The following is a 13694-nucleotide window of genomic DNA, read 5'->3' as shown; positions in this document are numbered from 1 at the left end:
AAACCAGGCAAGACCCCCTCGCTTCTCCCCGCCCCCAAAGCATGTTCCTTTGGTGGGACTTGTCCCTCCACCCCTCACCCCCACCATGAGTTAAATGCCGAAATGCCGTGAGAACTAGTAACTTTCAGATCCACGCCATGGAGGGGCAGGGAGACGAGCATGCCGCGCACAGCGAAGGCAGGCAGAGAAGAAGCCAAAGGCAAACACGCAGCGACACCAGGGGGAGAGGCAGACACGCAGCTCGAGCGAGGCAGACCCCACACCGCGTGCACAGGAGAGGAGGTACCTTCGACTTGCTCTCGGGCTGGGCAGCGCCTTCTTCTTTACCATCGGCTTTGAGAGGGACGGACAGCTTGGAGTCACCAGAAGACATCATATCTGCAAGACCCATAGATGCTAATCGGAAACAGGAGAAAGAGTTTAAGATTATACACGGATCCTCAGGCTGCGCTCCTGCTAACGCACGTTACTGACTGATGCAGGGGGTATGGGAATCTCCCGTGTGGAAGAAAAGGGGAGAAAGAAATTGTCACTCAGAGCAGACTAACTTCTGAAATCTAAATAGCACCACATTCTGACAATCCTTTTTTATCTTACCAAAAAAAAAAAGCTATCATTTACCCAAGACCCAAACCACTGAAGGTCAACTTATATTATCTTTTCAAAATCATTACTGATTTAAGAGTAGGAGACAAATGGAAATAAGTCCAAAGTTTAAATTGCTCATCAGGAGTTGCAAGCAAACGCAGTGAACGTGTCTATTTTTTACCTGGTGACAAGAGGATTTAGTGCTTTCTTAATTTCCTAAATTCGCATAATCTACTTCTGCAAAATCATTTGACATTTTATGTTGTTGCACTGAAAATCTTATCTATTGCCTGTGGCAGGTGGCCTAGTCTACCATAATGGAAGACCACCTTAACAGATGATCAAAAGCAATCAAAAATGAAACGTTTGAAGGGGAGGTGCTCCCTTTCAGTCTGGGTGGCGCCCCCTACATCAATCCTCAGCGGTCACTCGATGCCCAGGTCCTCCACCCCACCAGCCCAGGAGCCCCCGCCCTTCCCAGGCAGAGCTCATTCTCTATCTAGGCTGAGGAATTCAATCAAGCCCATGGAGGTTTGGGAATGAAAGCTTCGCCAAACAACAACTGACCTATACACATTTGTTGCAAAACTAGTGAACATTTTTCAAGTCCAGATGAGGGTTCAGATTTGCTTCTAAAGGAAGAAGAACCAGGCTCTGGTAGGGGACCAGCACAGCTATCCAGGGGATAACAGCTGAATTTGCACAGAAGCCCCCTGTAAAGACCATCTGCACAGCCCTGGGCTGGGAGCTCGAGGCACACAGATGTGTGATGAGCGAGGGAAGCGCGGCAGGGAGAGGGGAGAGATTCATGAGCCTTGTGGGTGTGTGAAGACCACAAAAACCTTCCCATTTCTAAAGGAAACAGCCCCGAGATCTTAGGAACACGACCCATTTTACACTCTGCAAACCAAAGCGCTGGCCCGCCAGAGGCACAGGCGGCCTACTGTGCCAGGAAAGGGAGCGAGCAGCTTTAACAAAGGCTGCGCAGATCGCCCACTACAAAATGATTATTGCACATATTCATGTATTACTATGTTTTAGAAAATAATTAGTTTTAATTACAGCAGCGAGAGGGTGAGCTGGGCTCTGGCGAATTCGCTGGCAAGCTCGGTGGTGCTAATTTGCTAATATCGTTAGCATCGCTGCAGGTTGAGACCAGAGGCCTTGCCAAAAAAGCCTCCCCCGCACGTGCCCAGGAGTTTACCCCGCACGCTCCAGCGCGCGCGCACCCCGCTGTCTGCACGGCTGTGGGCTGGCTTTTCAAAGCCCATGTGCAGCCCCGTCAGCCCTTAAAGTCATCACCACACACACAAATCATAATTGGGGTGTTTTTCTTTTTTTCAAATTACTTTCAATACTTAGATTTTAAGAACTGGAACAAAAAGCTTTTTCAAGTGATGCAGCTGCAAGGGAAAAATCTATTGGGATCAGCTAAAAATGCTGTTATTTTTGTGAATGTGTGAAACCTCAAAACAGCAGCTGAGAGAGATCACACCAAGAAGCCCGCCTGCTCCAGCAGCGGACGGCTCCGCGCTGCTTCCTCTCCAGGGTCCAGTGCGCTCTGAATTAGTGAGTCTGTACACTACGGAGAAGAGACGAGGAAGGAGGCAGGATGTGCGTGGAAAGAGGGGCTGCCTATTCTCCGTGTGTCCAGAGGCACCGATGGCCGTCGCATCGTTCCAGAGACAGTGGCAAAATCACCGGCCTGATTTCTTGTCACCCTGATGCTCCAAAGTCAGAAGCAACGGTTTTGTCCGTATTTATAATAAATTATGCCTAAACATTAGTTTTGCAAAACAGTAACAGTCACAGCCTAGTTTATATATTAAACGTGTTAATCCATGCAAAAGTAATGTTTGTGCATGAAGATCTAGGTCAATGTGTATTAGTCTAATTAATGATAATTTACACTGATTAAAAATCAGACTTAGAGGAACATAAAGCATGTATGTTGGTTTGAAATTCTCCAAACTTCCTTATTCTGTTACACATTTTAACATGGGCATTTGGAGCATGCAAGTCCAAACACTGTCAAAGATGCACTGATACATGATTTTGAGACATAAATAAGGATAGAATCTAGAGTCATTGTTTTTTTGGTACTCCTGCCGGAAAACTGACATTTTTTTAAATAACTAAATGGATCTTGAAGGACTGTGCCTGCTCCTCTTCCTTTTTCTGAAAAGCTTATTTTTAACGTCTTCGCAGAATTCTCAGGGGACACTGCGAGGAGCCAGGTGCCTCCAGAGCCAGGGGCTCCAGGGGCTTCACTTTCCCCTCTTTTCCCGGGAGCGAAGGACCACTGCCAGGACCGCCAGGACCGGCACATGTTAAACCCAGGCGGGGCGCTCTCCTCCTGACCCCCCAGTCTGTAAAGGGCAGACAGGCAAAGAGCAGGGAGGAGTCGAGGCTGCAGGGAGGGCTGTAACTGGCTTGCAAGCACTGGCCTCTGGCTTTTCCACTGAAATTTAAGCGCTGGAATGAGTTCCTTCTTTCTAGCTACGCATATAAATTTTATTATTTTTATTTTCTTACTTTGTTGCTCATTTTTGGATAGTGTGTGACTTCTCCCCTCAGACGTCTCTGTAGTTCTCCCACCACCACAGCCTCTGACCATGACCACTGTCCTTTGGGCTCCTCCCTCCCGTTTTGACCCCTCTCCCCCACCTCCCCTGCCGAGCAGACCTATGGTCAGCTTGCAAGTTTTGTCTTTTTACTGACTCTCTGTTTGGTTTCCCTATATTCCACCTATAAGTGGGACGTTCCATATTTTCCTTTTTCTTTCTGACTTACTTCACTGAGCATAATCCCTTCCAGCTCCACCCAGGTTCCTGCAAATGGCAGGAGTTTCTCTTTTTTGATTGCTGAGTAGAAACTACTGGCAAACCACACAACTGGTAAGGGACTGATACAAAAACAAGGCAAACGACCCAGTCAAAAAATGGGCGGAAGAACTGAGAAACACTTCTCCGAGGAATGAGTTCTCAATGCAAGCCTGGGGCGAGGGCCTCAGGCAGCGATTCCACACGGGGTGGAAGACGTTCATAAAGATCAAGTGGCGTGAGGGAGCTGAATCCAGCCTTCCGCCCTCCTCTTCCAGCTTCCTTTCCTGACCCCCTCCCTACAAGGCTGCAAAATCATTCCCAGAAGACAGCAAAGTGAGACCAGAAACACGGTTCTTTCCTTTTCATGGTCAATAATACACTACTCTCTATTTTGTTCCTTGCTTTTGAGAACACAAGGTGCCTACGACGTGGGTGGGTCTGCAGATGTTCACGACTATCTCCATACGCAGCAAAGCCACGAAGACCACCGTTGACACAGCACACGAAGGAAAAGCTCAGGAGATCCCGTCTCACGGGGTCGCCGAGGCCTGGAACACGTCCCAAATTGTCCCCGCTGACAACCTCCAGAGGCAGCGCTGGTGAGGTGCATGCACCTGTGATTTCACTGGGCGCCCCGACTCCTTATGGTCAGGCCCAAGGAACAAGCTCCCAGCAACACCAGCAGGCGGGCGCACCTCGCGGCTGCGCAGGCGCTCAGCTCTCCTGCCGCGGGGGCTCCCGCCAGGTCCCCGCCATGCACGAAGCCAGCAGCTGCCAAGTTGTGGGGCAGAAGCTCAGTCTACACCGCTCCCAGTTTTAAGAGGCTGGGCTTTCACAATTTATCAAGTCCTTACATTTTTGGGGGGAGGGCAGCAATTCACCTAATATCATTAATTTTTAGTGACTAAGCAAATGAGAACCCAACGGGCTCTATGGCTTCTTCGCCGGCACACCGTCAGCGAAGGAAACTGAAGTCTCCAGACAGGAAACAGTCACCATCTGGTAGATTGATATTCTAGGCATACTCTTGTAAATCTATATTTTAATCTCCCAACGGCAAATTCTCATGGGGAACAGCAAGTGCTACACAAAGCGACCAGGCAGCAGGCCTGTCGGGAGGCTGTTTGGCGAGACACATACAAATTGGGGGTCCAGAGCGTGAGCACACGTGCACCAAGTCATCCCAGCCGGCGGGGAATGCAGATTCCTGGGCTGCTTTGAATTTCTGGCGCGGGGTGGGGGGCATCAGGAGCCTATGGTTTTCCTGGCCACTCTGAGGTGGTGCCTGATTTTGGAGAACATTGAAGCAAGTTGTGGAAACCGGGGCAGGCAGGCTGGTTGCTGCAGCTCGGGGCCCCACAGGCAGGTGGTTAACAGGTCGCCATGATCTGACCGAGCAGTCAGGCTGGCAGATTCACTGGTGGGCTGGGCGGGGCTCTGGGCAGAGGGGCTGGCTCCTCACTCACTATTAAGCTTAAGTTGCTGGAAGTGCGCTGCGTTTTGTACAGTGACTCCTGGGGGGCAAACCAAGCCCAGATGGTAGAGGCAGTTTTTGGAATTCAGGTCTCTTCCCTAAAATGGTTTATATGCAGACAAATATAAGGCCAATAAACATAGAAGTAGACAGAAATAAGGACACTGTGATTAACCACACAAGTGTTGTATCTAAGGGCGCATTTAACAATGTCACATGTGATACAATTTTGCCCACAGTAACAGGTCATTCTAATCTTGTAATCCAAATGATTTGTTTAAGAGCACTCCTTTGGAGGGGAAAAATTTTCCCACGCTCCACTCCCACTCGCCCTGCCTTTAAATGAAGAACTGGTGGCCACATCCACCGTCTACACCATCTGTGTGAACTCAGCCACGAGGCTGCGGAGCGTCAGTTGCCTAAGTTACCAACTGATGTTCAGAAGTCCCGCCGCCGCCCGGCCCTCCTGTGTCACCTCCACTCTTCAAGAGTGTCCCTATGAGGGCAACACTCTGCTGTTGGCCCTGCTGGTTTATCTCCATGGGTCCAAACTGCAGATCAGCATAGAGATACAGGCCATTTGGCCAGTTCTAGAAAGTCCAGGGTGTACCTTCAGGGCATGAGCCTCACAGGACCCACCCTGGGCTGTGTTGGGCTCCTCCAGGACGCTCCTGTCGCCCACAGAGATTGCGACATAACTGCAAGGTCACTGGAGCTATCGAGACATGCAGCAAACCCACGCATCCACAGGCCCTGCACGTGCTGTGTGACTGCGGTCTGTGGTCTCATCTGACTTAGCAACTGAAATAAAATCCCATGGATGTGGAGAAGAAAATTTGATAAATGTTTAAATTACTGAAACTTCAATATTTCAAAATGCACAATGCAGTGAAAAAACCTACTACTTGCTGATCCAAGAAACCGTGAGGATAAACGGCCTTTCACTGAACAGATTTCTACTGTATGAAGTAACGGACAGCCAAATTGTCTAAGTAGTAATAACAATGAAAAGAAGCCCTCTCTGTGAGTCTCCATTAAACTGGTTATTCCTTAGGAATACATGAATCTTCTTAGGCAGGGCACAGCGCCAACTGTTTGTTAGCTGGTTATTTTTGTGGCTCTGGGGTCCAAAGGAAGGCGAGGGGATGAGAGTTGCTGACAGGCGGTGAGCACACGCTGTGGGCCAGGGCCCCGGTCACCCAGGTGGACAGACAGCCCAGGGTCCTGGCCCACAGACTCTGCTGGTGGCTCTGCAGCTTTGAGCCGACAGACTGGTTGAGGGCTTTGTGCTTCTCATCTTCAATGGTAAAAGCACCCACCTGGTGAATGTGAGCGGGCACCTGCTTACCCTAAGATTATTTGATATAAGAACCTTCATTTTCACCCCAGTTTTTATTTCACAAGCCACTTATGAGAAGTAGCGGGGGGAGATCCTATTATATTAGACCCTAGAAAACCACCAAAGTGGACTCTCAGACGGACTCATGCCCAGCCCCTCACGGTCCGTCCGTCCTGCCAGACAGCAGCCTGTCCGGAGGCCTGTCCAGGGGGAGTGGGTATGAGGCAGGGGAGGCGGTGGAGGTGGGGGGAAGGGACCAGAGATCCCCATACCCTCACCCTAGCAGGTCCTTCTAAGCGGACAGAGCACCGCAGGGCGGAGCAGACCCTGCCCCGTCACAGGTTATGGGGTTACGGAAACAGCGCTTTCTCTTTGGGTCGCGAGGGAACATGAGGTGGTGGTCCAGGGCCCAAGGTGACAGGACACTCTCATTGCACTCAGCAGATCGGGTCCTGCCAGAGTGCAGTTGTTGAGATTAAAGCGTAGTTTGAAAATATTACACGTCATAAAGTTTCCAAAAATTCATTCACGACAGCATGGAAAATCTTCACAGACACAGTCCGCACACAGTACTTATGGGGCAGCTGGTCTCATGTTTACATTTCATTTTCCCGCACCAGCACCCAGGCTCTGCCCTTCAGTAATTTGCTCGGAAATGGCACTTTCAATAGGCACCACTATTTGAAACAGTACAGGCTCTTTTTGGGTGGGGTCTTCCAATAATCCTGAATATCCCCAAAGATAAAGAGCCCTTCATGTGTACATCTAGCAGGCCCTGCCAATGATGCTGGAGACACGGCCACATACTGTGCAAACAGAATGAGTAAAAAGAGTTTAGAAATGTAGCGTAATCCTCAGGTGTCGAAACGGTCAAGCTCCCGAGTATCAGGAAAGTTGTCTCCCCCCACCCCCTTTTCACCAAATGGTCTGACTTCTGGACTTGTTTTTGTAAGTTCAGGGGTATGAGCCTCGGGGGTGGAAGGGCAGAGGTGGACAGCCGGGGCACAGGGCTGCCAAGTTACCTGTTGAGCTGTTCACCATATTGGGCGTCATGCTGTAGGGGGGCGCCTGGGTGTTCATCAGCCCAGAGCTGTTGTTCATGGGCTGGCTGTAGGGAGAGCTGGAAGCCATAAGTCCACTCGGATTCATGCCGGAAAAACTGCCTTGCCTGGATGGAGAGAAAGCACACGCGTCGATGTATGGGCGCAGCTGGGCTGGCAGCGTGTCAAGTGACGCGGTGAGGCGGGGTGGGCGCTACCCTCATGTCTGCCCCAGTAACTGGCTTCTGGGGAGGCAGGCTGAGCTCCACCGCTAGGTACTTCATACACATTCCAAATAACAAACTTCACAAATAAATCACATTTTTTCAGTCATGTCAAGTGACCCAGGTTATGATTTATAGAGAGGACTATATAAGCAAGAGAGGGGGAACTTGAAATAAGAACAGGAATTACAAAAGCAAGCAAAATTAATTTCTCATGGTTAAAAATCATTTTTTTAACGCTCATATCTTTACGTATCTTCACGTCAAAAAACACAAGAAATGAAAACAACTGGACGTGTGGGAAAGTTATCAATTATTTTTTTCACCTAAATTTGCTGATATAAAGAATATAGGAGAAACATCTGGGGGCTGGCTGCCTTCAGTCCTGTGGTTTATGTGACGGGTGTCATGGATTTCCCTGGTATTTGACACAGAAAACCTCGGACTCCTACTTCTTCAGCAGAGCTGTGTGACAGGAAGGAGGAGCTGAGACTGGAGGTTACTGTCCGGAACAGGCTCAGAAACCCCCGCTCCCCACCCCACAGGCTCATGAAGTTCATCTTTTCGAGCTAAGGTTTGTTAGCTTTGTGTCTACCCTGGGTGAAGGACAAACTTCTCTTCACTCTTGCAAAGAGGAGAAGGGTATTCTTTGATGTGAAGGAGACAACTGTCACACAATGTCATTTCTCTAACTGCTGGTAATGAGGGGGACAGAGATTTAAACGGTCGTTTAATTCTCCTAGGAAAATCACAAGGCAAAAAGAAAGATGATGGCAATGTGACAACATCTTTAAAAGGTTCCACTGCTGCAGTCAAGCTTTTATTATGTAAATAATAAACCTTTAAAAAACTTCTCAGAGTTTTGGCTGCTAATGTTTACTCTTAGGACTAAAGCTAATAGGAGGGGTAAAATCCCCAGGTCCTTCATTTATCTGTTCCAAATTAATATGATTACAACCCCTGTGGATCTACTCAACTCATTTGGTGGTTCTTAATGTCTAACAGTAAAATTTTCTTACAGATTATTTAAAAGATTTAAATGATTAACATAAGTCATAAAAAACCGTTGCTTTCATACAGCTAGTTTCAGTGGATTCAACTTTCTCTCTGATGGAAAAAGCTCAAACATGGACCAGTTGAAAATCCCAAATTTCAAAGGTCTGAGTGATTCCCCCCCTTAGACGATTTGGAAAAATTCTGTGCAAATCAGCACTCAACCATAGCTTGGAGAGAATATTCTAGAAGGCTGAAAATGCCACTTCTGCCTTTAATTCTCAGCTCACTGAGGTTCCACTTTGAATAAGAACATCTTGCAGAAGCAGTCTCCCCCTGCCACTGTGGTCACTGAGAATGGAGCCAGATCACCCAGAACCTGTAAGTCAAATACTCCTAAGTACATTGCTGGGCAGGGCCTGCATGTCAGCGGGCAGACTGCTGGCACTCACCCACGAATCCCAGGTGACTTCTGAGTGTTATTATTCAAATGAAAGGCAATTTAGCATTTCTCTTACTGTTTCCTAGGCAAACAAGTGGCCCCTGTTGGGAATGGCTCTCTCCATTTCTTAGTGGAGCCATCACAGCAAGAGCACCCCTAACAAAGGAGATGATTCTGAGTGACAGCCCACTGGAACTGGTCCTTCATCCAAGTCCGGTGGCTCCCATCTTTGCCCCCACCCCAAGGCTTGCCTCCCCCACCCACGCCTGGCACAGGACTGTCTTTGGTGCACGCTGTTCACGCTTTCGTCCAGGCTCCTCTGGGTGCTGTGCTCCCTGGGGAGGAACAGAGTCCATGACCCTATCAACAGTTCTGTCCAGTGACTGAACTGATGCTTACAGAGGTGCTCTGCCATCCTTCTGAGCTCACACCCAGGAATCCTAGGCGACTGCTGGCACACAGCAGCACAACTCAGTTTCACACCGATTATAGCTAACTCGATCATGAAACAGTCATGCACACTTGCCTTGTGACTAAGGTGGAAAGAGAGCCAGAGCGAGTCCAGGAGGCGGGGGTCAGATGAGATAACCTCCAAGGTGCCACCTATGCCTGCTCTGTGATCCCCCAAAGTCAACCCTGTCCACCCTCCATCACAAGAGCACATTATAGAGGCTCGCAAACACCCCCCACGTCAGACGTGTCGCTGGTCATAAGGCCCATGGCTAAGCCTGGTTACAGAGCCAGCCCGAGCCCCCACCGTCTGCTGCCATTGGGTCTGCAAGCAAATCGCTCTGACCCTGGAAAGCACTTTCCGTGTGCTCTGCTGGATTCTGGAGACTGAGAGAATTTGCATTGTGGGAGGAAACAGAAGGTGGTCACCCCTCTAAGCTGAGGACCCCCGACTTTTGCCCGGTGCTGCTGGCAGAAGAGGATTTCTGTGTTGCCCACAAATGCTTCTCCAGCCAAGCTGACTCCCATTACTGGGACTACACACCCTCAGAAGCAGCTGGTTACTCTCCAGAGGCGGCTCCTGCCTGCCTGACCACCGCAAATCTGGAAGGTTCTACACAGAACCAGTAGCTCCAAGAGCTAAATCACCACTCACAGTCTTTTTGTCCAAAGGAAATGAAAGCTTGGTTGCAAAAGCCGGAAGGAATATAAACTGAAAACAGGGAAATACTTGCAACGTCAGACCCTCCCACAGGCCAGCCACACTTGGAAGAGCAAAGTGTCCCCAGACACTTGGGTGTGAATTTCGGGGCTGTGGCTTCTAGTGCATCTACAGATGCTGCAAGTTTTTGTCACAAATCACAGCTGGACCTAATGCCACCTTGAGGGCCTGCAACACCCAGCATTGCCTCGGGCAGGAATTTATTGACACTTAAAAACAATGGTTTGTTGCTACACCACGAGGTAGCCACTTTCTTGCACCCTGGGAGCTCCTGGAAGGTGGTGCCCAGAGGCCAGGGTGCTGCCTTGGCGGTGGGGCCCCCGGCCTGCGCCCTCTGTCAGAGAGGGTGTGGGGGCAGGGGTCTGAACACGCCAGCCTGAGGAATAGCCAGAGGAACTTCATTTCTAAATTGGTCTCCGGATGGGACTAGATGTGTTCACGAGCGGTGACCTGTGCCCAACCAGGTCATCAGCGTGAGAACGAGAAGGGGAGGCGTAGGTGCACTTCCCAGAGTGCTCCTCACTCTGCTTGGCGGCCCACATGCCCACACAAGCCATTTTTCCTTTTTGCAAGAAAAAATGTTCTGTTCCTTCACTTTGGTGATTTCTCACATACTACACTTTCGTCTGCCGACAACGGGCTGGGGTGGGGGTGGGCGGAGAAGCTGACGTCGGTTTTAAGTGAGCATTTCTGATGTCCACAGTGAAGGCAGCGAGAGACTCCAGCTTCCCACGATGGCTTGAATAAAGCATCATCAGTATAAAGAGCAAAGACATATTCCTAAGTACCTCGTATTTCAGTGAACAGTTTCAGTGACAAAATTTAAAATAAGACAAAGGCTGTGTATGGTGTTGGTGTCACAAAGGCACACTAAGGCTTTGTCTTTGAAGCAGTCACCACTGTGGGCACATCTTGGCAATGGATGGACAGGAGAGGGGGCTTCACACAGAAGATGATGCCACATGGAGAGGCTCCCTTCGCACGAGCTCAGTATGCCCGCTGAAGCCCCTGGAGTGCCGTGCGGCTCCTGGTGAGCGGGACGTGGTGCAGGCGTGCTTGCCAAGCTGTGCGTGGCTGCCCGGGAGACAGGTCCAGGCAGACTGTCCTGTAGATGGAGTTTGAGTGATGGAGCTGGACAAGACTGCTCAGTGACAAGATGAATGACTTAGTTAGCATGGAAATTCGGGGTGCTTTGTGCTTAAATCCAACAGTGATCAGAACCTGAAAATGTGAGAAGCCCAATGCCAGCAGAGTTTACCCTCTATGGTGCCCTAACATCACTTGGGATGCCCTGTGTTAAAGTTTCACACACCTGGGCCCTTCCCACACTGTCCACAGCTCTGGCACAGCCCACTGCCAGCCTAAGTGGGCCAGTGACCGGGCCACAAAGCCAGGAAGGAGACTTGGCTAAGAGCACTTCATCTAATATCTTAAGAGGGAAAACATTACACAGGGCCTTGGAACAACACAATCACAACAAAGAAAGCCGCCAAGCCTGAGCCTGCTTTTGGCGTGGCTAATCCATCAGCACGCCTATAGCAGCAAATGCATTCGCAATTCTGGTGGCAAAATGTTCTAATTTCAAGAAGCCAGTCACTCTAGCTCGGAATCAATCCTGTGAAGGTGAAGTGGCATTTATATCATTAAACCAAATACAAGGAACAAACCGAAGTGTGACTGATTTAAAAAACTGTAGATTCCTGTTAAACCACACAACCCAAGCTATTTTTTAAAAGCCGATTGCATCTCTTATTACTCAGGGAGCCCTGCTAAAAATCACTAAAATTAATGAGAAATGCCTTCCATTTACTTGATAGTTACAATCAGTGGCCAAGATGGGTGTTTCAGGAAAGAGGCGGGAGGGGCAGGAGCGCAGTTCCTGTCTTCTCCCCGAGACCTTCTGTCTGTCTGTCCTGTGGACTGACAGCCATGAGGCAGCTGCGGAGGAAGCTGCCACAGACTCCACTGCACAAGGCCAGCAGCCCGGCGACGGTTGTCCAGCTCTAAGTTACTAACTCCCCAAGTCCTATGGTAATAGATGACATTTTATTTTTTCCTTTAAGAATGGGCAGAGGGGGATGTTGCTTTTCAACAGCCCTATGAAAGCACTGGACCGAAGGGCAGTGGTCTCTTTGTCGGCCTATTCTAGGGACTAGTCTGACATGGACACGCAGTTGGCGGGTAAGTTTCAGCAACAGGTCCTCGTGTTGCTGCTGGTCTCTGCCTGCTGCTGCCCAGCACTGGGGATGCTGCCCGATCCACCCTGGATGCTTCGGCAACACTGCCCAGTGGCAGTCACCACAGGCAGATGTCTTAGGGGCTCCGCAGGGCCTGTTCTGCCTCAGGCACTCCCTGCTGAAGGCCTTTGGGAGCAACTTCCAGAACTGGCGCTTCCTCTGCGCCTCCATGCAGGCACCAGGTCCAGTTGTTCCTAAAGCAGCTGATCTCCACCTTCTCTCAGAGCAAACAGGAGAACAACCAAAGTTCAAGGGTTTTGAGCGAGAGATTTCCCTGTCAGGGTGTGAAAAGTGCACTGTCTGGCTGCTTGAATCTTGGTAATTGATAACTAAGAATGTTCTATTTGTCTCAGTGTTGATTTTGGCTTAAGTCCATTGCTCCCGTATTATGGAGTGTTTATTGGCAACTGTACAGAGACGAGCATAAAAGTCCTCCTGAAGATACCGCAACAGACTCCCGTGCTGGCACCCCGGCACCTCCAGTGCCTGCAGGGCAGGGTGTGCACAGCCACAGGGCAGCAGAGACCCCCATCTGTCTCTTCCTTGCAAGACGTGATCCTGAGACCTTGTGAGGTCGGGCACAGGCCTCTGATCACCAGCATAGGACCCTGATCTGGTGAAAATGAGATCTGCTGTAAAAGAGAGATCGGTTTCTGCTGATGTCCCGCAAAAAAAAAAAAAAAAAAAAAAAAAAAAAAGGTCCTAACTGAACTGCTTTTATTGAAGATCTTAGCTTTTAAAAATGGATCTTGACAGCATACCATTAAGAAAAGGCCCTGATGCCTTCATGAGGAGGGGTCCTCCTTTCTAGTGATGGGAAGCCTGCCTTTGGAGCAGGCTGGCCCTTCACAGGGACAAGGTGTGGCCACCTCAGCAGCACCCAGGCTCCCTCCAGGCAGTTGCAGCACAGCAGAGTCTGAGTCGCGGCTTCCCTGTGCACACAGGCCACGTTCACACCCTGCTGTGATCTGGTGATCAGTGCACACTTTAAAAACACTTTATTGCTAAAAAATGCCAACCATCACCTGCCAAGCACAATGCAAATAGGTGTGTCTGCAGAAGGGAGGGTGAAACCCCTGGGTTTAAGGAGAGACAGCTCAGACTACATAGGGTTTACGAGTACTTCACATACTTCTGCATCTCCTGCACCAGCGCATCGACTGAAAAAAAAAAAGGAGCTTTGGGGCTAAAGTGTCTATTTCAGATACTTGGCCACAATACTGTGCAAAGAACACATTTGTTCAGGGTTGTAATGTCAGGACACAGATCAAAAAGTCATTTCTAACTTAAAAAAATCCTCCTGAAAAATCTTGTAGATTTCCTGAGCTAAAGGCAGCCTGGGCCATAAAATCACCTCCTTT

The 13694-nt window shown here is 49.5% G+C and overlaps 1 protein-coding gene across 1 annotated transcript in view; it reads right to left on the bottom strand.

Annotated features, from left to right (window-relative positions):
* The window catches only part of ARID1B (AT-rich interaction domain 1B), a gene marked incomplete at its 3' end in the record, with an annotated part of 355694 nt that overhangs the window by 29697 nt on the left and 312303 nt on the right, over window positions 1-13694 (bottom strand). Inside the window, exons 9-10 of the mRNA XM_084228519.1 lie at window positions 7249-7394; window positions 287-396 (exon numbers count right to left, since the gene is read on the bottom strand). Of these exons, the coding sequence (XP_084084645.1) occupies window positions 287-396; window positions 7249-7394 (256 nt within the window). The remainder of the gene's footprint in view (window positions 1-286; window positions 397-7248; window positions 7395-13694) is intronic.

This window comes from Talpa europaea (assembly GCF_964194135.1).
Source record: "Talpa europaea genome assembly, chromosome: 2".
Taxonomy (NCBI): domain Eukaryota; kingdom Metazoa; phylum Chordata; class Mammalia; order Eulipotyphla; family Talpidae; genus Talpa; species Talpa europaea.
Note: the sequence above shows the minus strand (reverse complement) of the source record. Positions and strands in the feature narration are given on the sequence as shown.